The sequence below is a fragment of the Lonchura striata genome, chromosome 12 (assembly GCF_050655825.1).
Source record: "Lonchura striata isolate lonStrDom1 chromosome 12, ASM5065582v1, whole genome shotgun sequence".
NCBI classification, from domain to species: Eukaryota; Metazoa; Chordata; class Aves; order Passeriformes; family Estrildidae; genus Lonchura; species Lonchura striata.
In genome coordinates, this window is record NC_140714.1 from 14538199 (window position 1) to 14560179 (window position 21981).

Consider the following 21981-nt stretch of genomic DNA (forward strand, 5'->3'; position numbering starts at 1 on the left):
CTACTCTGCCCTGGGCTCTGCAGTCAGGAGAGTCTGAAGGCTCTCAGGACAGAGGAGCTCCAAACTCCCCTGTGGAACTAAAGGCCTGAACGTGAAGACAGCAGTTGTATTTCATGGCCCTGCCTCCGAGGCAGAGATGCCTGCTGGCAGAAGACCAGTGTGTGCAGGAGGCTGTTGGAGTGTTGGAGCCCTGGCCGAGGCATGGGACTCACTCATCCATGTGAGTTCTGCCTGCCCACAGAGACCTACGAATGCACCCCACCCCATGGCACCCTGGCCAGCTGGCCCCTTACAGCTCAGCCAGGTACCCACTGCCCTCCTTGCCAAGGGGAGACACCAGACCTCTTTCAGCAGGACAGGCTCAAGGACTGGATCCAGCTCCTCGCCAACATTCTCCAGCAGGAAGGGCTTCCCAAAGCTAATGGTATTTTCCAGAGTGGAGAGGAAGTCCCGGTCACTCAGCTTGGACACCTCCAGGCTGTTTGCCCTCTCCTAAAAGGCAGCAGGGGAGGGCAGGGTTTCTGTGGTGTCCTGCCACCTTCACATCCAGCTCTTGTGCACAGTACACCTCTCACTGGCCTGATTTAGCTCCCTGAGGCAGCAGAAATAATATATTTTCTTGCTCAGCTAGACTTTAGTTATTTTGGCAAGTTTATCCCACATCAGCAGGCACTAGAGACAGCTGAATGAGGCAGCAAAAAAGGGGGGGAAATAGGGACAAGCTCCTTCACAGAGCCATACCCCTCTGGAGCCCCACATTGCTAATTCAGAGCAGAGCCTACAAAGTGAGAACAGGTGGGTGGGAAAAGCTGTCAGGGAGCAAAGCAGGAGCAGCTGCCTCAGCCTCCTGCCTGATCCTTCAAAAGGGCAGAAGAGGTGGTGGTCAGTGTTTTCAGCACTTCGGCAGTAGGGAATGTACTCAGCAGCCAGGTAATGCCACCCTGGGCCCTCTGTGCTAGAAACCTGAAAACCATTATGGGAGATGGTGGTGTTGTTTTGTGAGGCAAAGGCTCCCAGAGTGTTAGTGGACACCCATCAGAGTGGGAATGTGATTTTCTTGCTGCCTTGCTTGCTTATATGAGGGCTCTTCCTGCCCTGTGCTGCTTTCTCTGAAAAGGGAAATCCACCTGGGATGAATGTGGATGTGGAGACTGTCTGGTGCTGATTAGGTTGGGCTGGCACAGCATGGGGTTTTGCAGCTTCAGAGCCCAAAGCCTGAGGTTGCTCTGCACAGTTCCTGACAGAAAGCTGTTTCCCCTATCCTGGCAGATCTGGCTTTCCTCCCCACAGCTCTTACCAGATTCTTGATCCACTTGTTTGCTTGTCCTTGTGGGTCTATGTAGTGATTCCAGCGCAGGGAGAATCGGGTTATTACCCCATTCTCCACGGACAGGGCATCGTTGGGTAAACCAGCAATCTAACAGGGTAGAAAAAGTTGTTGGGACACCTGGTAAGGCACATAGGTGACCAGTGAGAAGCCCTAGCTGCCCTGGCCCCTAAGTGCTCTCAGTGGGTGGACAGGGGATGGTGGTGAAGGTACCTCTGCCAGCAGCCAAGCCCTGGGATGGGGCTGTGCCCTGGGGTCAGGCTTGGGCAGGCTATGATCAGAGCTTGGCTCTGGGCCTGGCGTTTGTAAAGGAAAAGCCTCAGGACAGCAATTCCAGTTCTGCAGTGTGGAGATACTCAGCCATTATCCATCTGCTTGGTGTGAAGGCCTGCCCTTTGGTCCAGGGGATCCTGGTGAATGGTGAGCTGACTGTTTTAGTCTTTGCTTGAGTCCCCTTCTTCCTCAAGTATTGTTTGGTTTGAGTTTTTTTGAAACTTGCCTGCCAGGAGCGGATTTCCACGGGGTCCCCAAGGGTGTTGATGAGGCTTGCATCCTCACTGTGGGGAATGTTGTTTTTGGCCAGCTCCTCCATCCACTCTGTGGACAGTGCTGCACGGTAGTCTCCCTGCCATGAGAAACACCATCATAGCCTTTCTTTCAGTTGCAGCTAGTCTGTTGTGAGTATCTAAACCCTCCTGTTCCCATTCAAATGGGCTCTATGCAGCCTCTTGCACAAGTGGAGAGAGATCCTGGAGGGATCTTGCACCCTTGTGTCTTAGTCCTTTCTCCCTGGCCAGGACAGCAGAGCTGTAAACTGAGTGCTGACCACTGCACACTTACTGTGAAAGGGCCCAGGTAGGCCACAAAGCCAGCTGCAACCAGCACATCCCCAGAGCTATTGTTGATTTTATCATCCAGGCTCTCCACAGTGTCCTGCCAGCGCACCTTCTCATCAGCCAAGCTGTTGATGAGCTGTGGGATAAGTTGCACATGTGAGAGCTGCTGCGAGGTCTAATCTTGTGTCCTGGACCTGCTGCTCTCTGGGTAATGCTGCAGGTGACCTTGGTGTCCAGAGGTTGGGGTGCCCCAGACATGTTCTGAATTGTTTGGCTTTAAGCACTCAGTACTGGAATTACTAGGCTGCTTTCAGATGTCCTGGAGACCCATTGTAAACTGAGGAAACTGTGCACAGGAGGACAGCAGCTTTTTACATCAGTACCTGGCTCGCTTAGCTTGCCAGTCTTGTTGAGCTGCTGAGATTAGGCCAGGTAGTTTCAGCCTAGGATTGTCATGAGCTGCAGGCACATGGATATTTTCACCACTGTGCTGCTTGATCTGAAACTGAGCTGCCTCTCATAAGCAGGCAGAACCTAGCTCTGTCCCTTACCACATCGGCACGGGCCAATCTCTCCAAACACTGCTCACACTTCCTCTCCAGCTCCTCCTTATTGGCTTTGCAGGCCTCGTACTTGGCTTGCAGCATGGCAATGCCATCTTCAACCTCCTTCAGGCGTTGCTTAGCTTCATCAAGGATCAGTTGGGTGGCACGCAGGTCCTCCTCTGCCTCCCGCAAGGCTTGCTGGGGAGATGCACAAGGAAAGTGTTGGGTATGTGGACAGGCTCTTCCCCCAAAAGCCAGAGATCTTGAAGCAAGAGTTGGTTTTCCATAAAAGCGCTTGCTGGTAAGTGCTAGCTACTAATATCTCGGTCAATCTTTGTCCCTGGATGACAAAGGCATTATGTCCTGACCTGCAGAATGCAGGGATTCCTAGCATCTCCTGCACAAGGGAGCTGCCAGTACTGTGTTCCCAAACACCAAAAGCAACTGGGTCACACAGTTCCTTACCCGCTTGGGCTCCACGACCTTGGCCACAAAGTGGTACTTGTGCATGGCACGCACCCACTGGCAGATGGAGGTACAGGCTTTGGAGACCTTGGCGATGGCAGCCGGCTGAAACTCGTCATTGTCAATGTAGGGCTGGATGGCCTTGATCACACTGTCTGGAATATTGTCCTGCAAAGAACAGAGGGAGAGAAAGACATTCTCCTCAGCCAGATCTCTAGCATGCTCATTATTGATTTTCTAAGAGTTTCCTCCAGAGGCAGCAGCACCCTGGGACCTAACAGGATGATCAAGGCATCACACTTGAGCAAAAAGAATCAAATGACTGCATGTTGAGGTCTGGGAGCCACAACTATGGAACTGGGTAAATCCCTTCTCATACCACTTCTATCTCCTCCCCACAAAAGAGCAGGGGGACAGAATGTGAAGACTTGTGTGTCTGGGTCCCATTGCAATGAAGTGCACCCAACTCACATGAGGGCTTCCAGGCCAAATACACCCTCGTCCTTGGTGGTGCTGAAGGGTGCTGCCCACAAGGAGCTCGACTTATTACTGCTGCGAGAAGGATGTCTGTGAGGCAATACCTGATCACAGTCACAGCTTCCTTCTGTCACTACTTACCTTATCATAATCATACAGGCTGTTCAGGAACTGCACTGGGTCCTGGAGAAGGGCCCTGCCTGGCTCCCAGTAATCATCCACCTTGGTGCCTATCTTTTCTCCTGCCACTTTTTTGGGCTTTTTTCCATGCATAATGCAGACAGCTTCAATCACAATCTTCACGCCAGGGGGAGGCCGCTGCAGGGCTCGTACCTGCAAAACCCAAATGGAAAACAGTGGGTTAACCTGATTCTCTGGGAGATGGGGTGATCATCGCTCCCTCAGCTGGGCCAGAGGAAACTGGGACCAGAGGCAGGACACTTCAAGGATGCAATACACAGGCAAGAAGGACAGAGGGATTTGAAGGGAAAGCTGGTTATCAGAAAGGGCATGGAGCAAACTAAACATAGGCTGAAAAAGCTTGCTCTGCTACTCTAATAGGTGTGTTCCTATAGGCTGAATACGTCTTGGCAAAGGAGATAAATCTGTATGGCCCTAGGGAGAAGGCTGTATGGAAACTGGACACAGGCAGGCTTTCTCCCTTGCTCTATGGGCTCTCATTTGTCTTGTACCCCACCACAGCAATGAGGTATCAGGATGTCTGAGGATGATTCCTGCTTTTTCCCTTCTAGTGCTGACCATCCTTGCCATGTACAGCTGGAGGTATTCTGAGGCCTTCCCAATGGACACTGTCAACAGAGCAGCAGACTTTATGGCAAAGCTGAGACTGATCTACCCCCACGCAGACACCCTCTGTGAGAGGGATTTTGAGTGGCTCTTTGACTGCCCTGAGACACAGCAGTTCCTCGAGTGCTTCTGCAGCACGGTGGGCGAGGAGAACGTGCTGAGCCCTGCTGAAGTGGAGGCCTATGAGGCCCTGCTGGCTGCAGGCAAACCCATCTTGGAGGGTGATGCCTTGGACGAGGCCCTGCAGATGTGCTGCCAGGTCCCACAGCTCCCCAGCTCGATAGTGGATGAGGGGCCCTCTCAAGAGGCCCTGCAGCAGGAGCTTGAGGAGCTGAGGCACTATCGTGACCGCCAGCTCTGGAGGTACAGGAAGCTGTTGGCTTGGACGAACAAGCTGCAGAAGGAGCAGAAGTATTTGGAGGAGCAGGAGAAATTGGTGAAGCAGGAGTTAAGGGTGGCTCATATGGACTTAAAAGCAAAGATCTTCAAAACCAGAACTGTCTTGAGCCAGGTCAGCAAGGCTGCAAAGCAGGTGTCGGAGTGTCCTGGGAACACGGAGATGGGCCAGCTGCCAACACTGCTGTGCCAGATAGATCTTGCTCCTTACCTGGAACAAGAACAACAGGCCACTGATGTATTTGAGAGCTTCATCCAGCAGGTCCTACCAGAGAACGTTCAGGCTCCAGATGTTTGGGAAGCAAGTGCACAGGGAGAGAGCAGTCTGAGGGAAGGGCTGGAGGCTGAGACACAAATGGACTCATACTGTGAAATACCAGAAGAAAGAAAAGGAGCTCCTTATCAAGAATGCACAAAAACACTGTGGGAGGGGGCACCAGCAAGCCGGGGAAAATTGGTCCAAGGCTCAAAGGCAGAGCTTCTAGTGGAGGGAGGGAACAAGAAAGACATGTTGAACATGGAGAGTGAGGAGAGAGATGGCAGCCAGGAAGTCACAGAGAGAAGGGAGACCAAGAAAACATCAATGCCAAAAAGTCTTGGGATTGATGAAGATGAGCTGCTGGAGGACCAAGAGAGCTTCTGGAAGGAGCTGGGCCGAATTGAGACAGCATATATCTGTGCCCAGAGGGAGGTTATAGTCACAGCAGCAAAAGTGGAAGGTGCCCAAGCTGCACTGGAGTGGGCCCAGAGGACTCTGGAAGCTTCCGAGGATAATCAGGTATGGCCAGTGCCCCCATTCCTCCACCATCCTATGTGGCAGGGTCTGCCTGTCCCTGCTGCTGCCCACAGCTGACAAGTTGGGACGGGGTGGCAGAGCCAGGCAGCGCAGTGTCACCAGGCTGTTTGTGTCCCCCTGCCCAGCAGGCTGTCGAGGCTAAGCTCCAGAGCCAGGCTGCCGTGCTGCAGAGGCAGCTCCACGCCCTGCGCTTGGACATCGCGCAGACCCTGGAGCAGCAGCTGCCGCCCCTGCTGAAGGCAGAGGCACGCCACTTTTGCCTGCCCATCCTGCACAAGCACTTCAGCCTGCAAGTTGCCCGCCTCCAGAACACTGCCAGGAGGCAGGAGGAGGCGGCTGCGTGGCTGTTGAGCCAGCGCAGCCGCCTGGACCTGCTGGAGCTCCAGCTGGAACGGGAGAGAAAGGAGCTGGAACAGAAGGCCGCTTGGCTGGAGAAGATCAAAACTGTCACGAGGGAATCCCAGACCAGGCTGCAGAAGCAGCAGATCTACTCCAGAGATGCCAGGCCCTCCCAGAAGGGTCATCCACACAAATGGATAGACCCCAAAGACCTCACTGCTTTACGGTAAGGGCCTGGGGGGTCTGAGCTTAAAGAACAAACTAGGTGTGGGGACAACGGCACAGGAATGGCCGAGACCCAAGCTACCAGACAGACTAGCACTGCTCTTCTGCTGGTGCAGAGCCACTGTGACCCCATGGTGGCATGAAATGCCCCAGATCTGCTTCTTTCTGGCTGGCTTGGACTGATGAAGTAAACTATGGGCTTGAAGAATGGAATGAGTACAGAGAACAGAAGTTTTGTCTAGATTATTAAGGTAGAGAGTCTAGAGGCAAGTCCTCAGCCATGGAGAAGGGGTACTGGGCCACAAGAAACCACAAGCTTTTTAGAGCAAAACCTCTCTTTGACTAGGTGTCCTTCATTGACTGGGTCTTCTCAGTCTTCCCCACATAGTTTTGGAGTAGCTGGTGCTGGTGTCTGCCAAAAAGAAATCACACACTCTCTCTTGAGCCAGCCTGCTCCTTTATGGTGCTCTTCCCAGAGCTCCATGACATGGGATGCCCACCAGGAGTGGCTGTCTCCTCATTGCTGACACATATCCGCTTGCATCCCAGTCTTACAGTGCACAACAGCCTCAGATCCCTGTTCTTGCTCAGTACTGGTGCTGTACTCACAGCTCTGGCTGGTTGTCCCCTCTCACAGGCTCTGGGACATGCTGATGGGGAAAAATCAGAAGAAGCAGCAGCCCTTCCGCAGCTATGCGACCTTGGCAGCCAAGTGCTCCCAGCTGGTTCACGACAAGAGGGCACTGGAAGCCCAGCTGAAAGCTCCTATGCACCAGGTGTCTGCCCTGGAGTCCTCCATGGAAGTGCTCTATCACCAGCTGTACAACAACTCCAACCAGCTGCAGGTCTCCTTGCCGGTAAGGAAGCACTCCTCCTCCCCTGGGCCTTGCTGGGTGGCAGCAGGTGAGCACTGGGGGCCCTCTGCCATCCTCCCTGGGTGCAGGGGGGATGCCTCGCTGCCTCTCAGCCACAGAGGGAGGGGAGGTTAGCCTGATCCTTGCCTTGCCCCCAAAACCCTCCAGTGAGGCACCGGCTGGCTATGGGACAAAAAGGTGATTCTCACTGTGTCTCAAATGTGCTGTTCAGTGTTGAGATGGGGAGCCTTAGCCAAGGTGTCCCAGTAAGCTACCTCTGCTCCTTGGCCTGGGAGGGTTTGGAGGCCAGAGCTGGGTGGGTAGTTTGTTTCTGGAGGGCTGAGCTGTTCCACAGGTATCAGGAAAATCCCCTTATTTCTCCATGTTCACATGAGTTTGGGTTCTGTCCCTTAGGAGATCTCTGAGCTGATGCAGCAATTGATCACCATGGAAGATGACCTGTACCAAAAGCTGACAGACCTCCTGAGTGACTTGGAGGTCAAGCGCAGGTTTCTGGAGAACCCCATCCTGCAGACAGAGCGCAACCTTTATGTGCTTTTTTACTGCAATGAGGAGCGGCTGAGAGAGGTGGTGGAGGAGCTGGAGAAGCAGACATCAGCCTCCTCCACGGGACCCCCGAGGGAGGAGGCTGTAGATGCAGACACCAGCCTCCTCCAAGGGACCCCCAAGGTGTAGGTCAAAGGCATCCTTGCTGCCTGCCACAGTAGTGGTGTCCTCTTTTGGTTGGTCTGGGTCCCTAATTCTGGTCTGGGAGAGAACTGTGGTGTCTCTGCTCCGGTGACAGGTTACTTGGGTCATGACCTGGCAGCTGGATTTAAAAGAAACTAGGAGCTTAATCCTTAAATACAGAGTTTCTAGGGGCTGGTGTAGATGATGTGTAAGAAATTGATGCATCTTGTGGCATTGGAAGCCTTGGATAGACAAGACACTTGTGCCAGCTCTACAAAAGGATGGGTGCTGGAGGCAAGTGGACCAACACTGTCTGTATCTTTCCCCACTTTCTGAGGAAAGGGATTTTGTGTGTTTTTGGGAGAATAAAAAGGTCTGTTAATCACAAATGCAGAGCAATAAGCCTGTCCCTGTGTGGTGAAATCTGTACTTATTGAGTGTGCTGCCTTGGCTGTCATGCTTGCAGGCTCAGAATCACCCTTCTTTCTCTCACTAGCCTATTTCAAGCCAGTATTCCTTGAATTTAGCCTGCTGCTTCTTCTCTGCCAGTGATGGATCCCTTTTCAAAGAGCCTGCAGGTTCAGGGTGCTGCCAGCTCTGTCCCTGTGTTGCACAGTCAGTACTTGGGGTTGCTTGGTGGTAGCTGCTGCCTACCCCTGTGGACAAGCATGTGGGGTAAGCCCTCCCCCACAGCATCTCCAAGACATGCTAGAAACACCCAGAGGCCACTTAGTGCCTTTCTGCCCTTCAATTTGCATTGGTGAGAAGCTGCATGGGCAGCTGCCCAGAGTGAGCCCAGGGGGCTGGATGGATGGATGGATGAAAAGGCTGGGGATGTTGCAAGCCTATTGAAAGGCAGTTGCTGCAAAGGGAGATGCTGTCCTTGACCAGACCCAGCTCTGCCACCTTCTCCCTTGACACAGTTACCTCTGTAACATCATTTCTGTTGAGGTTCTTCAGGCTGGCAAGAGCAGCATCCAGGGCTGGGAGGGCTTCAGCCAAGTCCTTCTGAGCATCATCTGCAATGGCTTGGGCTGTCTGAGCTTTCTCATTAGCCTTTGCCTCCTCAGCCTGCACAGCACTTCTTGTCTCTTCAGCCACAGCTGTGTCCACCTGCAACATCAGAGACAGCCTCAGAAGCATGCTGGAGGCACAGCTTGGCTTGGCACTGCTAGGAAAGGATTGCAACTGTCCTGGCAGCTTGTGTGTCTTCTTCCAGCAGACCTCGGGGACCTAACTGCTGCAGGGGATGCCCTTCCTGCACCATACTGGGAGAAGGTTTTTGTCAGCCTGTATAAACCATCCACAAGCTCTGGCTGTGCCTGAAATGATGTTAGTCTTGCAGGGATTAGCTGCTCTGCCCATTTGCCTATTGGCACAAGTAGAGGATGCAGAGGGTTACAAATTTGTTGTAGGGAGATGGAGGAATGGGAAGACATGCTTAGGGCTTTGTTTCTAGAACTGGCACTTCTGCATACCCCAAGGGTTAAAACACTACCGGAGGCATAAAGGAAATGTGGAATATAGCCAAATCCTTATCTGCTGTGTGGGAATTTAGGTGATTGCAGATTCTTTCCACTCTGCAGGCAGAGCTGTATTATGTTAGTGTCCCTGTTCAATGTCCCAGTGTGGCCACCCCACAGTAGGAGACGGGCAGGGAGGAACACAGGAGAGAAGGCAGTGACAGCTAACACAGAACAGTTCCCTCTTCTGAAGTGGCATGAGTGAGTGTGTGATGGTCTTTGAGGTGTGGGGGGCAGGCTGCAGCCAGATCAGCTCCCTGGGATGGGATGTGGAGGAATGATCCTGTTCAACAATGAGTCTGGCTTAGAGCTGCTCAGGGCACCTCAGGACCGTGTTAGTGTTGCTAGACTGTGCTTTCAAGGGCCTGGGAGCTCGGCTGACTGACCCTGGATGGTGCTTTCAGAAAGGGATATGGAACCCATTTCTTCTGCAACAAACGGTGCTCACCAGCAGCAGAGCAGGACCCCAGCAGGAGGCAGTTTTTGCTGTCAGTGCAGCTCTGCACAAATATCTGTCATGCCAATCTAAGGTGCTTTTAGCTCTGATCAAGCAGGATTTTGCACAATCTCTGCCAGGCCCCTCCAGCCCGTGTCCAGTCCAGTCTGACAGTCAGAGTTAGTGCAGGGCTGCCCAGCAGGTACCTTTATCTGTTCTATGGTTGCCTCGGTGTCCTTGGCTGCCTGTGCCAGGAGAGGGCGGGAGGACTCCAGCTCCTCCTGCATCTTCGCTACATCCTCTGCTGTTCGCAGGAGCTGTGGGAGCAAAGCAGAGTTAAGGGCAGGGGCAGCAGCCATGGAAAGCCCTAGGAAAGGGCTGTGCTGCTCTGGGGCATGCTCCCTGCCAAGCGTTGGGCTGCCCAAAACACAGGTCTTGCCCTGGTTCCTGCTTAAGCAACAATCTGACACAGTTGTGTGCTTATAAATAGTAGTCCTAATGTTGCCTGCACATGTTAGGCATTACTTCATAAGCTTGTGGCAATGAGGCAGCAGAATAATGTTTCTGTTAGAGGGCTTTCAATTACAAGGTTAATGAGGAGCATCCTGAGAGCTGAGCTACACAGAGGTCTGTGGTTCCCAAGGACTGGGGATCATTATTCTTTGGAGCTGTTACAAACTACTCAGACCTTCAGAAAGCCTGGCCCTGGCAGAAGGCATAGTTCTCACTTGCTTTAGCCTGAGTTTTTTCCTGTTACACAGGACATGTGTAGGATATCTCAATGCATCTCTGCAGTTGTAAATACACTGCTCAGAGAGTGGCCTCACTGCATAAGGGGTAGCCCCAAAATTTTCCTGGGTATGAGGGATGAACCTTGTCTAGCCCACTTTGCATCCTGTTCTTGGCTGTCTTCAGTTCTTGTTGCTTCTTTCCAATGAGGGAACTGAAGATGCTGAGGAACTCCAGATAGCTTTTGGGAGTGACATAATTGTGTCTGCCCAGTTGTGCTAGGAACAACTGGCACTTCTTTGCCACACTCTGGTGGATTGCAACACATACTTGAATCTACAAGGAGAAAGAAAAGAAACAAGGAAAGGAAACAAAGAAAATAAACATTCAGTATGGAACATGTGAAAGGCAAATCTATGTGATGCTCATAGAGAGCAAAAGGGGCTTATGAAGAACCAAGCTATACAGTCACAGCACAATTCATGTGTGTGTGGGGACTTCAGTGCCACAGAGGGCTGACAAATGGCTCAGCCCATTTCAAGGCATACAAAAGCTATGCAGTTCTGCATTTGAATGATCCTGCCATGGAACATTTCTGCTGCTGGGTAGGACACTTCTGAAGGCGTGCCCTGCATCTGTTGTCTTGGTGTATGCAGAGAGACAGCACACTGAGCACATGGGAGCAGAGTATTCTGTGTGTGGCACGTACCATCCCATCCATATCGTCATTACCGCTGCCAAGGAGTGGGAGCTCACTCAGGAAGGAGGAGGCAACGCTCTGCAGGGCTTCAGCAGGCCACTCATTGAACCAGTCGATGGTACAGCAGTTCACAAGGGAGGGGAACTGCCTCAAGCGTGCACGGAACACTTCTCTGATAGGGCTGAGGGCAAGGTGTGCAGAGATGTGTTACAGCTGGCTCTACATACAAGGACAAAGTATGTTTCCTTCTACAGAACCACCCCGATACTTTGTGGAGCAAGAGGGACAGGAATACACCCAGGGAAGGAGGGAAAAGGGGAATGACAGTTCAGGCAGTGAGCTGCATGCCCAAAGGTGCATGTCTGAGCTCATTCCTTGGCTTGGGATATTCTGGAAGTATTAAGATGGTAGTAGGGTGATGTTTTATGGGTCTCTCTCTAGGGACAAACTCAAGGGATCAAAAAATAAATGTACTCTGAAGTTTATTTCAAGCGGGTGCGTGCAGAGATCACATCAGCAAACCATAACCACAGCCCTGATTTTTCTACTTGTTCTTGCACTGAGAATGCCCTGTACTTTCTGGTATCCCTCCTGCAAAGGAGCAAGCTGGTTATGGACTATGCATTGGATTATTGAGTAAACATGATGCAACTGAGCCCCAAATTAAAGCAAGATATGTATGTAACAAATGGCTCAATGGTGCAGAGAGGAGGAGGAACCTTGTTTCATCTGAATCTCACATATTGATACTCTTGAAAAATTCAGACTTCATCTTGAGACCAACAAAGAGTAAAAAATAAAGAAAATCTAGTCCTAGGGGAAGGTGTTATGCAAACCATACTCCTATTCTCCCTCCTTCTGCAAAGGCCGAGGCTTGGAAATAAGATCCCATTGCACAGTGATGAAAGGCAAAGGATAAAGAAGGAATAACTAGCATTAAAAGCATGGAGCTGTAGGCCTGAAGTGTACCTCATGCACAGGACCATGTGGATATTGCTGCGAACCCGTGCTGTGTATGCAGCCATCAAATTGGCTTTGGTGGGCTGCTGCCCCAGGTCTCGAACAATAGGCTTCATAGCTGTCATGATCTGGTCTTGGTCTTCGGGATTGTAAATGTTGGGAATGTCACCAGAGTTGAGCAAGTTGTTGATATCTTCAAGGAAAGACTCATTTTTAATCTAAGTAGATGATGAAAAAAAAAAAAAAAAGGCAGTTTTTTAAGTCAGAAGACACTCATGTCTCACATGCCATGGAGATAATTTCTGCATAAATACAGCCCTCAAGCTCAGTTATAAGAAACAATTTTTGTGATGATTTGGCTCCAGAAAGGCACACCCTGATTCTTGTCCAGCACTTCCAATTAAACAGCCATATTTCAGCCGTTTCAGGGGTGAGGGGGTGTGTTTGAGAACAAACATCCTTCTGCCCATTCCCGGTCTCCTTATCTCCTTACAGACAAATTGAGCTCAGGCTCTTGCTCCCTGCCTATGCAGCCAGACCCCAAACACCTTGGTTGCTCCAGGTCTTTGTTCCTCCAGCACAGAACACTTCATTATTAAAATAAAGCTTATCAATGTGGGAGACAGAGTAATTGTAGGGATGTGTCACAGGCTGTGGGATGATCTCCCTCCAGCACTACATTCACCTCTCCACCTTTGCTACATCAGAAATACACAGCATCCATCTCCTTGACTAAATTCACCCTCTTGGGCCCCTGTGCTCCCACATATGCTTCTCACTCAGGAAAAAGGCTGCAAGAACAAGTAGCATTTGACTGATGCTCATCTCACTGCTTAGGGCTCTGCCACAAGGGAATGGTTCCTATGATAATGAAGGCAGTAAAAAAGCCTATGGGGAACATAACTGTGATTCCAGAAGTGGAAATTGGCCTACTCATTAGCAAGTTACAGTTTACAGCCAGCATTATCCTGTGGGACCAGCAGGCATAAGGTCCTAAATTGACTCTCTTTTTGAAAAGGAAAAGAATAATTTTACTTAGGACTTCTAATATCAGTGCCCAATAGTGCTTAGTTTCAGACAGCTAAAATCTATGGACCCAGCAAACCTTTGGATGGAGCTGAAAGAAGCTTCCTTGAACAAGAGAAGAATCCACCCACTCACACACAGCTCTACAGACCCTCTAGCAATAAATGCACCACCTCTAGTTTCCCTGGGGCTATTTTATAAGATGTGGGCTACTGAAGAAATACAAGTTGTGTCTGGTTTTGTCAAGTTCCTTAGTACTCTATAGGGGAATTTATTGAGCTTAGGGATGTGTTTCTGACTCCTTTTGAGATGGAATGCACCATGTTAATAGTCCTGTACCTGTGTGTCTACAAATAGGAAGGTCTTGGGTAGACTTTGAAGGCCTGCCTTCATCATGACCTTCCTCACATCATCTCGCCATTCTGTCATGCCATAATTTTTGGACAGTTCAATCTGGAAACATTCATTTTCTGCCCTGAAGGAAAAAGAAGCCTGTGGAGTTACATCAAATTAAAACATTCTCTTCTGTCAATTCCCAGTATGTCTTGTAGACTCAGAGTGAAAGAACTCAAGCAAGTTCTTCTCTTACAGTGAGTCCCGAGCACATGCTTGTCCTTGTGCACCAAGGACAGCCACCAACCCAGGAGCAGGTTTTACACAAAGCAGAGATACCTGAGCTATCCAGAAACCCAGTGCAGCTGTGCATGTTAACTGAGTCCTAGCTCTTGACTCATTTGAGGAGTCAGCAGCCAGAAAAGCATGTAACTGGCAGTGGGAAGGGCAGAAAAAGAGATTATCTGAAGGCAGGCCCAATGGAGCTGCTCCCCATCTCATGCATAGGTGGGAGTGCATTACTTACATGTGAGATGCCAGTCTGGTGAGAGACTGTCTCCCACTTCCCCCAACACCCAGCAGAAGAGCATTCCCCGGAGCCTGCCGCAGGATCCGGCTGATTCGGCAGATGTGCTGGATCGCATCCATGAACAGCACAAGCTTCAGCTCTGGGGTGTTGCTTTGATTGTACTCCTCCAGGTAGTCCTCAATCACCAGCTTCAGCTGTGGGCAGAAACACTCAGATAAAGGCAGTTGTGTGTGTGGGGGTTTTCTGTCTGCTGGCACAGCCAGGAGTAGGGAAGGGCAGAGCCTGGTGCTTAACAGAATCTGGGAGCAGCTCTCCTCCGGGCTCCTAAGGAACTGCCATTGGTTGGGCTGAATTTAGTTAGTGGTGGTGGCAGCAGCTGCTCAATGGTGACCTTAAACTAACTCAGGCAAATGACTACACTCTGCTGTTCCCAGCTGTGCTGTTTGCAAAATAAAAGAGCTTATAGCTGCCTGATCCATACTGCTCCAGGGCCTCCCTCTGGGTTAGTTTCCTTGCTCTATAGCTGACCACTGTCTGCTGCTGAATCCTGTGGTTAAGATGCTGGCTGGAAAGCACAGGTGCTGGGGAAGAAAGCAACACTGGCTGTAGATGAGTAAAGGAGCACACTCCTCTCCCAGGCCAGCCATCACATGGAATAGCTGCAGGAGCAGTTTCTCTTGCCCTTCCCAGGGCTCTCTTCAACAGCACCCTCAGGCCAGAGAAGGAGATGAAGCATGAAGACATCTGGGATTGGATCCTACCCTCTCAGCAATCTCACTGTGGAGCTGGGAAACTAACACCAGCTGGAATTCATACAATGCTGAGATCCCTGCCCAGATGCCAAAGTCCTGTGTGCATCAGTGGGGACTGTGCAGCTGCCTCTATGTGTGGTTGTCTCAGCTGTGCTCACCTCAGTGGGGGACAGGCCTACCTACTCTGCAAAAGGGGTTGGAAAGCTCAGTTAATTACCAGCCCTTGTCACACAGCTATCACAAGAGGAGAGACAACAGAATAATCATCTGTTTCTGATAATGAGTGCAAAACGCACCACTCATTGCCTTTGCTTAATTACCACTATCCAAGTACTCCCAGTATCTTCTCCAACAGGGAGTCTGGCAGTAACATTAATTACTTGTAAAGGTCAATTGTGAAGTCTTTAATGGCAAGAGTAGTATTGTTTGGGGGTAATGTGCCATTTCTTTCCAGCAAATTTCACTTTTCAGTCCCAAGTATGACTCATTTGGGAGATTTGGCATAGCAGGCTGCCTCCAGGATTGCAATGCAGAGACAGCTTGTTCCACCTCAACTGCCCATCACAACAAATACAGCCACTATTCATATATGTGGTAGGATTTCACAGGAGAGCCCTGGGACGTTTGTAGTTTCAGACCTCTCTAATTAAAGCACCACTATTGTTACTATTACTGTTTTCCTTTGTTTGTAGAAGACTGGGAAGATGTGAATGTGATTCCCAGGGTCCTTACCTTATCCTGGCTGTCAATTGCTTGGTATACTTTGACATTGGCACCTGGCTCCATGAAGTCTCCAAACAGAACTGGCTGTGTGGGAATGACCTCCTCAAAAGTGGTGCCAAACTCCTCCATCTTCTTCATCATCAGGTTGTCAAACCAGGTCCGGTCCTCGTCACTGACCAAGCGATCACGGAAAACTCGGCAGCTCTCATGGTACCACAATCTCAGCAGGTGCTCTTTGTTCTGGTAGGAAACCCCAGCGAAACAGCCCCCATGAGAGAAGCAGGGAAGTGTTATGAGCATTGCTGTCAGCAAAGCTGGTTCCTGCCCAGCATGTGGCCAGCTCCACTCCTGTTACAAGGCAACTGGAGCGGAGAAAGAACTGGGCGGAGGAAGCTGCTTTCCCTTCTCTCAAAAACAACTCTTGTCAAAACAGCTGCTTTGCAGAGAGCTCATTACAGCATCAGTTTATCCCCCTCTATTTGTCCATATGTTGGGCTTTTTTGCGAGATTTAAATTTTGTGTTCTTTGTTCTTATCTTTCACCAGTTTGATTTAGTTTGTACAGTTTTCTTGTGTGTTTTTTGAAAGATCCTTTTATTTGGCTGATAGCACAGAACCTACAGTATTTAGGGTCCTAAGTAATTCCTGTGATAATTCAGTCTCTACTAGCCAGACTGGAGCCACAGCAAGGTTCTCAGGAGAGCTGAAGGGGCAGAAGCAGGTAATAGGACAACACCTCTGCCCCTACTTGGTCCCTGTCTGATCCCCCATGGCTCCATCCAGCCCTGAATGGATGGGCTGTGTCCTTCTGACTCCCTGTGGCCACTCACCTGCTTCCATGCCAAGGAAGGACTGTGATGAAGAGGGCATCTGCCTGCTACAGGTAGCAGGCAACAGCCAAAGGGGAGGCCACCATGTCTCTTGAGCAATATCAAAATGCATCTTCAATGGAAAATTGAAGCCTGTTTGCAGGCCTGTTTGAGTTTGCATGCCTGTGAATGAGGCCTCAACTAGAACAGTTCAGTCACTTAGTGGTGTCCCTCAGGGGTCTGTGCCAGGGCCAGTTCTATTTAATATTTTTATTGATGACATGGATGAGGGTATTGAATAAATTAGTAAATTTGCAGACAACACTAAGCTGGGAGTGTGTGTCTATCTGTTGGAGGGTAGGAGGGCTCTGCAGAGAGACATGGAATGGTTGGATAGAGTCCAATAGGATGAAGTTTAATAAGTCCAAGTGCTGAGTCCTAAATTTTGGCCACAATAACCTCTGCAGCATTACAGGCTGGAGACACAGTGTGGCTGGAGAGTGCCCTGGCCGAAAGGGACCTGGGGGCACTGGTCAACAGCTGACTGAACATGAGCCAGCAGCATGACTGAACATGGCAGCCAAGAAAGCCAATGGCACCTGGCCTGTATCAGGAACAGTGTGGCAACAAGAGCAGGGAGGTCATTCCTCTCCTGTACTCAGCACTGGTGAGGTCACACCTCGAGTGCTGTGTCCAGCTCTGGCCCCTCAGTTTGGGAAGGATGCTGAGATGCTTGAACGTGTCCAGAGGAGGCAATGAGGCTGGTGAGGGGCTTGGAACACAAACCCTGTGAGGAACGACTGAGGGAGATGGGGGTGCTCAGCCTGGAGAAAAGGAGACTCGGAGGTGACCTTATCACTCTCTACACCTTCCTGAAAGGTGGCTGCAGTCAGGTGGGGTTGATCTCTTTCTCCAGGCAGCAACTGACAGAACAAGAGGACACAATCTTAACCTGTGCCAAGGAAAATATAAGTTGGATATTAGGAAAAAGTTTTTTACAGTAAAGGTGATAAAGTTCTGGAATGGTCTGCCTGGGGAGGTGGTGGAGTCACCATCCCTAGATGTGTTTAAAAGAAGATTGGATGTGGCACTTGGTACCATGGTTTAGTTGAGGGCTTGGGGCATGGGTTGGACTTGATGATCTTGAAGGTCTCTTCCAACCTAGTGATTCTGTGATTCTGTGATTTTTGGTCTTGCCCTGGGTGGCAGCGCTGTGCTGATGGGAGGACTCACCTCGACCTTGCCAGGCTCAGCCATGAGCATGCCCTGGAACACCTTTGAGAGGTCTCTCAGGTTGAAGGTGTAGTGGGACTTTGCTGGTGTGGGCAGCAGCTGGGACGTGATAGTCATATAGACGGAGATTGTGGCATCGACTAAGGGCTCGTTCAAGTCCTTCACTGCATCTGCTCCCGCTGCAGAGACAGAAGTAGTTGGAGAGGATGTCAAGATGGTAACTCTGTGCTGAGAAGGTCCTTGCAGTGCAGGAAGGTGGCACTGAATGGCAGAGGTGCTGGCTAGCACTTGGGCAGGAACACACTTTTTTCTGCTTTTTTCTGAGAGACAGTGAGGGACCTGTCCAAGCACCCGCTCACTGCAATGGACAGCTGCCAATGGGTTTATCAACTAATGTGAACCAGATTTAGAGGTGGAAGAATGCTGTGGTGTGAAGCTTCATGCCCCCCAGGAACAGAGGAGGTATTGCCAGACAGGTAATTGATGCCTACCTGAAATATTCCAGACAGGTTTTCCTCCTCCTTTCTTGCACTCCTGCAGTGAAATCTCAGCTACTTTTAAGCTAGAAGGTGTGAGTGCCCTCTTAGCTAAACCCCCTGCAATTCATTATGCTCAGCAAATGCAAAGCCACTGAGGAATAATTTCTTATGCAATAGTCTGGCAAAATTTAAAAACAGCTGCCAGTTTTAGAACATAATTATTTTTTTCTCCTAATGAAGTTTATTACAAACACTCCTGGAGAAGTAGAGCCCTGTGACACCCCAGCATTTTGCACTTTAGTGCATTTTTTCAAAAATCCTTTAATTTCTTTCTAAATCACAGCTAGATGTTTCACTGTGCCCCTGAGATCACAGTCAGGTACTGGTGCTTGTGAATATTGCAAGCACTCAGAGAGCTCTGCTTTGCTTCTCCCATAGCTGACTATTCTCACTCCTTTCTACTGGCAGATTTGCAGATGAGGGCATATTTGCAAAGATGATCCTCAATTCCCACCCTGTCAAGCATAAGAGGACTCATTTCACTCCAAATGAACCCGTTTTTCATGGTGGCTGTAGCACCATGCTCAGATCCACCCTGCTCAGCTGTCCACAGGCTGCAGCAGATGGAGAGTAACAGAAGGCTCTGCTTCCACAGAAGGCTGTTGTCTGGACAAGTGTCTGTCTGCTGAAAGCACAGGTAAGCTGTGCTATGCTGTGCTCACCAGCTTGTTCTGTTCATGGTCTCATCTTTCTGCTCTTACTTACGCACTGGATTTCTGTAACTTTTTTCTCCTAGGTATCCATCTAGAAAAAGACAAAAAGATTAGTTCCAGCTTTACCTGCTGAGGTTAAGAACATCTGCATCACCCATCGCAAACAAAATCCTCTTTGAAAGGCCCAGGTTAAAGGATAACATATTGCAACTGTGAAAACCAAAGCTGAAGCTTGCTGATTTGCACCAGCAGAGTTTGGCCCTGAGACTAAATAGGGTATGAGCTCTCTGTTTGCTAAGCCTCATAAAACACTTTCCCTAAAGCATCTTCCAGTGACTACTGCAAGTTCCAGCTTTCAACACTTTGATGAGATCATCAATATTAATTGCTCCCCTTCCAAACTCCACTGTCATCAAGGTGACTTTGAACATGAGGAGAATGTGGCAGTTTTCTACAGGACTTACCCATCCAGCTGCCAAGGATGGTGGAGAAGATCTTCCTCTTGCTGCTCTCATCCATCTCAGTGAAGGAGAGGTAGTTGAAATGGCGAGTGAGCCGTGGAGTGACAGGATTCCTTCCCCCTCCAGGAGGCCCCATGGCACAGACAAAATTAATATCTACCAGCTTCTTAAAAGTACCTTTGAGAGTGCAAAATCAGGAATGAGTGCTGAGTTGTAGCTAAAAACCCTCACCATAAATCTCCACAGCAGGTACACATATCTAACAGGCCAACTCTTGCCAAGAGTTCTGGCCAAGGATCTGGGTCATACCGATCTGCTTCCGGTCGTACCAGCCCTGGTGGTCCATCCACTGCCGCAGCAGCTCGATGGGAGGCTGAGCCCCATACTGCTCCAGCATGGGCATGTTCAAGTCATCGATAAAAAATATGAAATACCGACCAACTGGAGGCCCAAACACTCCCTTCCGCCTGCAAGGACAGAACCCGTGTCAGGACATGGGAAATGCACTTCTAACTTGATTCAAATTAGTGTTTTTTTTTTCCTCTGGATGCTTCCTGAGTCAACAGTTTCAAATATTTTTAACACTTGATACACTCCTTTGTAAGGACCTTTGCACGGAAAAAATCTGGAGCAATGCTCGAGGCACTGGCTTCTTTCCAAGTGAAATTTTGTCTACCTATCCACAATGCCAAGGAGTAAATGGGTGCAATTAAAAGCAAAGCTTAAGCCCATGGACCTGTTGGAACCTTCAAACCAGTCACTGACCAGGGAGGTGAAATGGAAGCTGTTTACTGTGGGGAGTGGGATTGCGGGTGGGCAGCCACATTTTCTCCCTTCATCACTTTCTGTAAAGATCCCACACCAGGGTTTGCAAACACCTGTGCTGTGAAATGTAGTATTTCTGGAATAACTAGAATTGGAGCAACTTTTACTGACCCTCACTAATCCTTCTCACTTTCTTGTCATTATAACAAGCTATTATTGGCTCTCACAATCCCAGCTCAGATGTGCTGTGTGTCCTACATGTTATCCACAGCTATACATGCTCAGGGCCCCATCAGGTCTTGGTCTGAAACTAAATAGCCAAGCTGATAGAAACACTGAGCTCAGGGATACTGCCTTTGCACACACACATAAAGGAATCTTGCCTCTTATCCAGTTTGCTGTCGATGAGATCCTGGGTTTGGTTAGAAGAGGTGCGTGCTGAAAACATCAGGAAGTGGGTGATGTATTTATTAGGCAAGTTCTTCAAGAGCTTGTCAGCAATTGTGAGAGTCTTCCCTGTGCCAGTGGGACCAATGCAAAGAACCTAGAAGCACAATCAGCAATGCAGCATAATCATAGGCAAGCAGCCTGTGTTTCCCAGAACTCTGACACTGGCTGGAGGAAATGCAGGTTACTGCTCTTTTAGGCATCTGAAGGTTGGGAGAGGACTCTTGGACTTGCTTCTTCAATAAGGTCAGTTGCCCAATAGCAAAATCTCTTGGTGTGGATGGAATCCAGCCAGAGAAGTACAAAGTGGAACTATAGGAAATAGGTAAAGAGGGATGGTGATGGGCTACCTAGAAATTTCTGCATTTTGATTGAACAACTGAGTTTTGATATCCCTTTGGGGTGCTGGCATGGTGCCTGGGGACCAAATGGATAACTCTTAGTGCTTAAGCACAGATTTGGAGCAGAGAAATACAAATCCATACAAGAGGGAAATAATCCTGTACTGTTAGGTAGCTGTTAAGTTCTGAGTGCCCTGAGAGAAGAAGAGGTTGAATCAAAAATTCAAAAACAAGGCTGGGCACGTACTGGCTTATAGTTGGTGAGCAACAGCTCCAGCAGATAGGCCATTCGGACTGTGTTCATCGTGGGCACAATAACGTCACAGAAGTTGGTGTCTGGAACCATGGTGAACTTTGCTGTAGCATCCAGCCACACCTCCCAGTGTACCTGAAAGATTGGAGTCTGCTTAGAGGGGGCATCTATTCCTTCTAAGAAAAGGAAAACTATTTCTGCTATTTTCCTTGTCACTACTTCCTATGTAATAGCTCGGATTCTGATGAGAAATTCAGGTTTCCAACCCCTCTGTTCAGTCTTGCCACCCTTAACTTTCTGTATGGAAATGCTGGGAGTGTTTGACTCCTTATTTCTGGGAGGGACAGAGCCTGAGACTTAGAGGTCATTGCCCCAGCAGCAACACACCTGCCCTCCCTTCTGAGAACTGGGATCAAAGCAGGATGGAGCACTTGTGATATCTGCAAGAACAGGAATTCTGCCCATGGCAGAGGGCCAAAGGGGGCTTATGTGGGCTCCTGTCCTCCCATTCCATGCCATCACCCCTGTTGCACTCAGAGGCACATAAGGTTTTCTACTTGTACAAGATACGGATCTCTTGTGCTAGATTGAAGCTGCAGATGAGCCTCCCAGAGGCCACTATACAAACGAGACACAGCTTCTGTCTGGGCTGTTCTGGAGAATACAGGAGGAAATCTACATTCCTGACCACCCCATGTGGCCTTCCCACAGAGATCACACTGGCACCTTCTGTTAAGCACCCGACACTCCTGTAGGGTTCTTTGTTTCATTTCAGGAAGGGGAAGCATTTTCCCTCCTTTTTAAATTCCTTTTAGCCCAGTGTCTGGTGACTGTCAGACAAGATGACCCTGACATGCCCTACACTGCTGTCTCTTATGAAAAAGATGGAATATTTATCTGCCTTGCTGCTGTTCCAGACTCTGCTGCACATAGCTCTTCTGATGTTGTTCACTGCTTTCTAACAGAGACAGATCTATCCATATGAGCTTCTCCCTGTCCTCCAGCAGCCACAC

At 49.7% G+C, this 21981-nt stretch overlaps 2 protein-coding genes across 6 annotated transcripts in view; one reads left to right on the top strand and one right to left on the bottom strand.

The window, feature by feature from the left end:
* DNAH1 (dynein axonemal heavy chain 1) overlaps positions 1-21981 on the bottom strand; it is a 72279-nt gene that overhangs the window by 7602 nt on the left and 42696 nt on the right. For all 4 annotated transcript variants that reach the window (XM_085590626.1, XM_085590625.1, XM_085590624.1 and 1 more), the window contains 21 exons: positions 20963-21103; positions 20311-20471; positions 19472-19629; positions 19166-19339; positions 18754-18792; positions 17510-17688; positions 15478-15708; positions 13991-14187; positions 13471-13606; positions 12115-12323; positions 11155-11326; positions 10590-10781; positions 9923-10033; positions 8685-8870; positions 3792-3983; positions 3174-3341; positions 2715-2906; positions 2168-2299; positions 1827-1952; positions 1298-1417; positions 343-492 (listed from right to left, as the gene is read on the bottom strand). In XM_085590626.1, coding sequence (XP_085446752.1) covers positions 343-492; positions 1298-1417; positions 1827-1952; positions 2168-2299; positions 2715-2906; positions 3174-3341; positions 3792-3983; positions 8685-8870; positions 9923-10033; positions 10590-10781; positions 11155-11326; positions 12115-12323; positions 13471-13606; positions 13991-14187; positions 15478-15708; positions 17510-17688; positions 18754-18792; positions 19166-19339; positions 19472-19629; positions 20311-20471; positions 20963-21103 — 3366 coding nt within the window. The remainder of the gene's footprint in view (positions 1-342; positions 493-1297; positions 1418-1826; positions 1953-2167; positions 2300-2714; positions 2907-3173; positions 3342-3791; positions 3984-8684; positions 8871-9922; positions 10034-10589; positions 10782-11154; positions 11327-12114; positions 12324-13470; positions 13607-13990; positions 14188-15477; positions 15709-17509; positions 17689-18753; positions 18793-19165; positions 19340-19471; positions 19630-20310; positions 20472-20962; positions 21104-21981) is intronic.
* LOC144247005 (HAUS augmin-like complex subunit 3) lies at positions 481-8159 on the top strand. Of its 2 annotated transcripts, none has more exons than XM_085590635.1 (5): positions 481-1747; positions 4403-5631; positions 5778-6214; positions 6851-7070; positions 7482-8159. In XM_085590635.1, the coding sequence occupies exons 1-5, from the start codon at positions 1525-1527 to the stop codon at positions 7761-7763; spliced, it is 2391 nt and encodes a 796-aa protein (XP_085446761.1). In that variant the 5' UTR covers positions 481-1524; the 3' UTR covers positions 7764-8159. The 2 variants fall into 2 exon arrangements, with proteins under 2 accessions (XP_085446761.1, XP_085446762.1); XM_085590636.1 differs by lacking the exon at positions 481-1747 and adding an exon at positions 3340-3534.

Excerpts from the sequence above, each read along its gene's own strand:
- LOC144247005 (XM_085590635.1), top strand. The coding sequence starts at position 1,525 with ATGGTGGTGAAGGTACCTCTGCCAGCAGCCAAGCCCTGGGATGGGGCT. Across the intron at positions 6,215-6,850 it reads AAAGACCTCACTGCTTTACG|GCTCTGGGACATGCTGATGG; the intron begins GTAAGGGCCTGG and ends CCCCTCTCACAG. Across the intron at positions 7,071-7,481 it reads AGCTGCAGGTCTCCTTGCCG|GAGATCTCTGAGCTGATGCA; the intron begins GTAAGGAAGCAC and ends TCTGTCCCTTAG.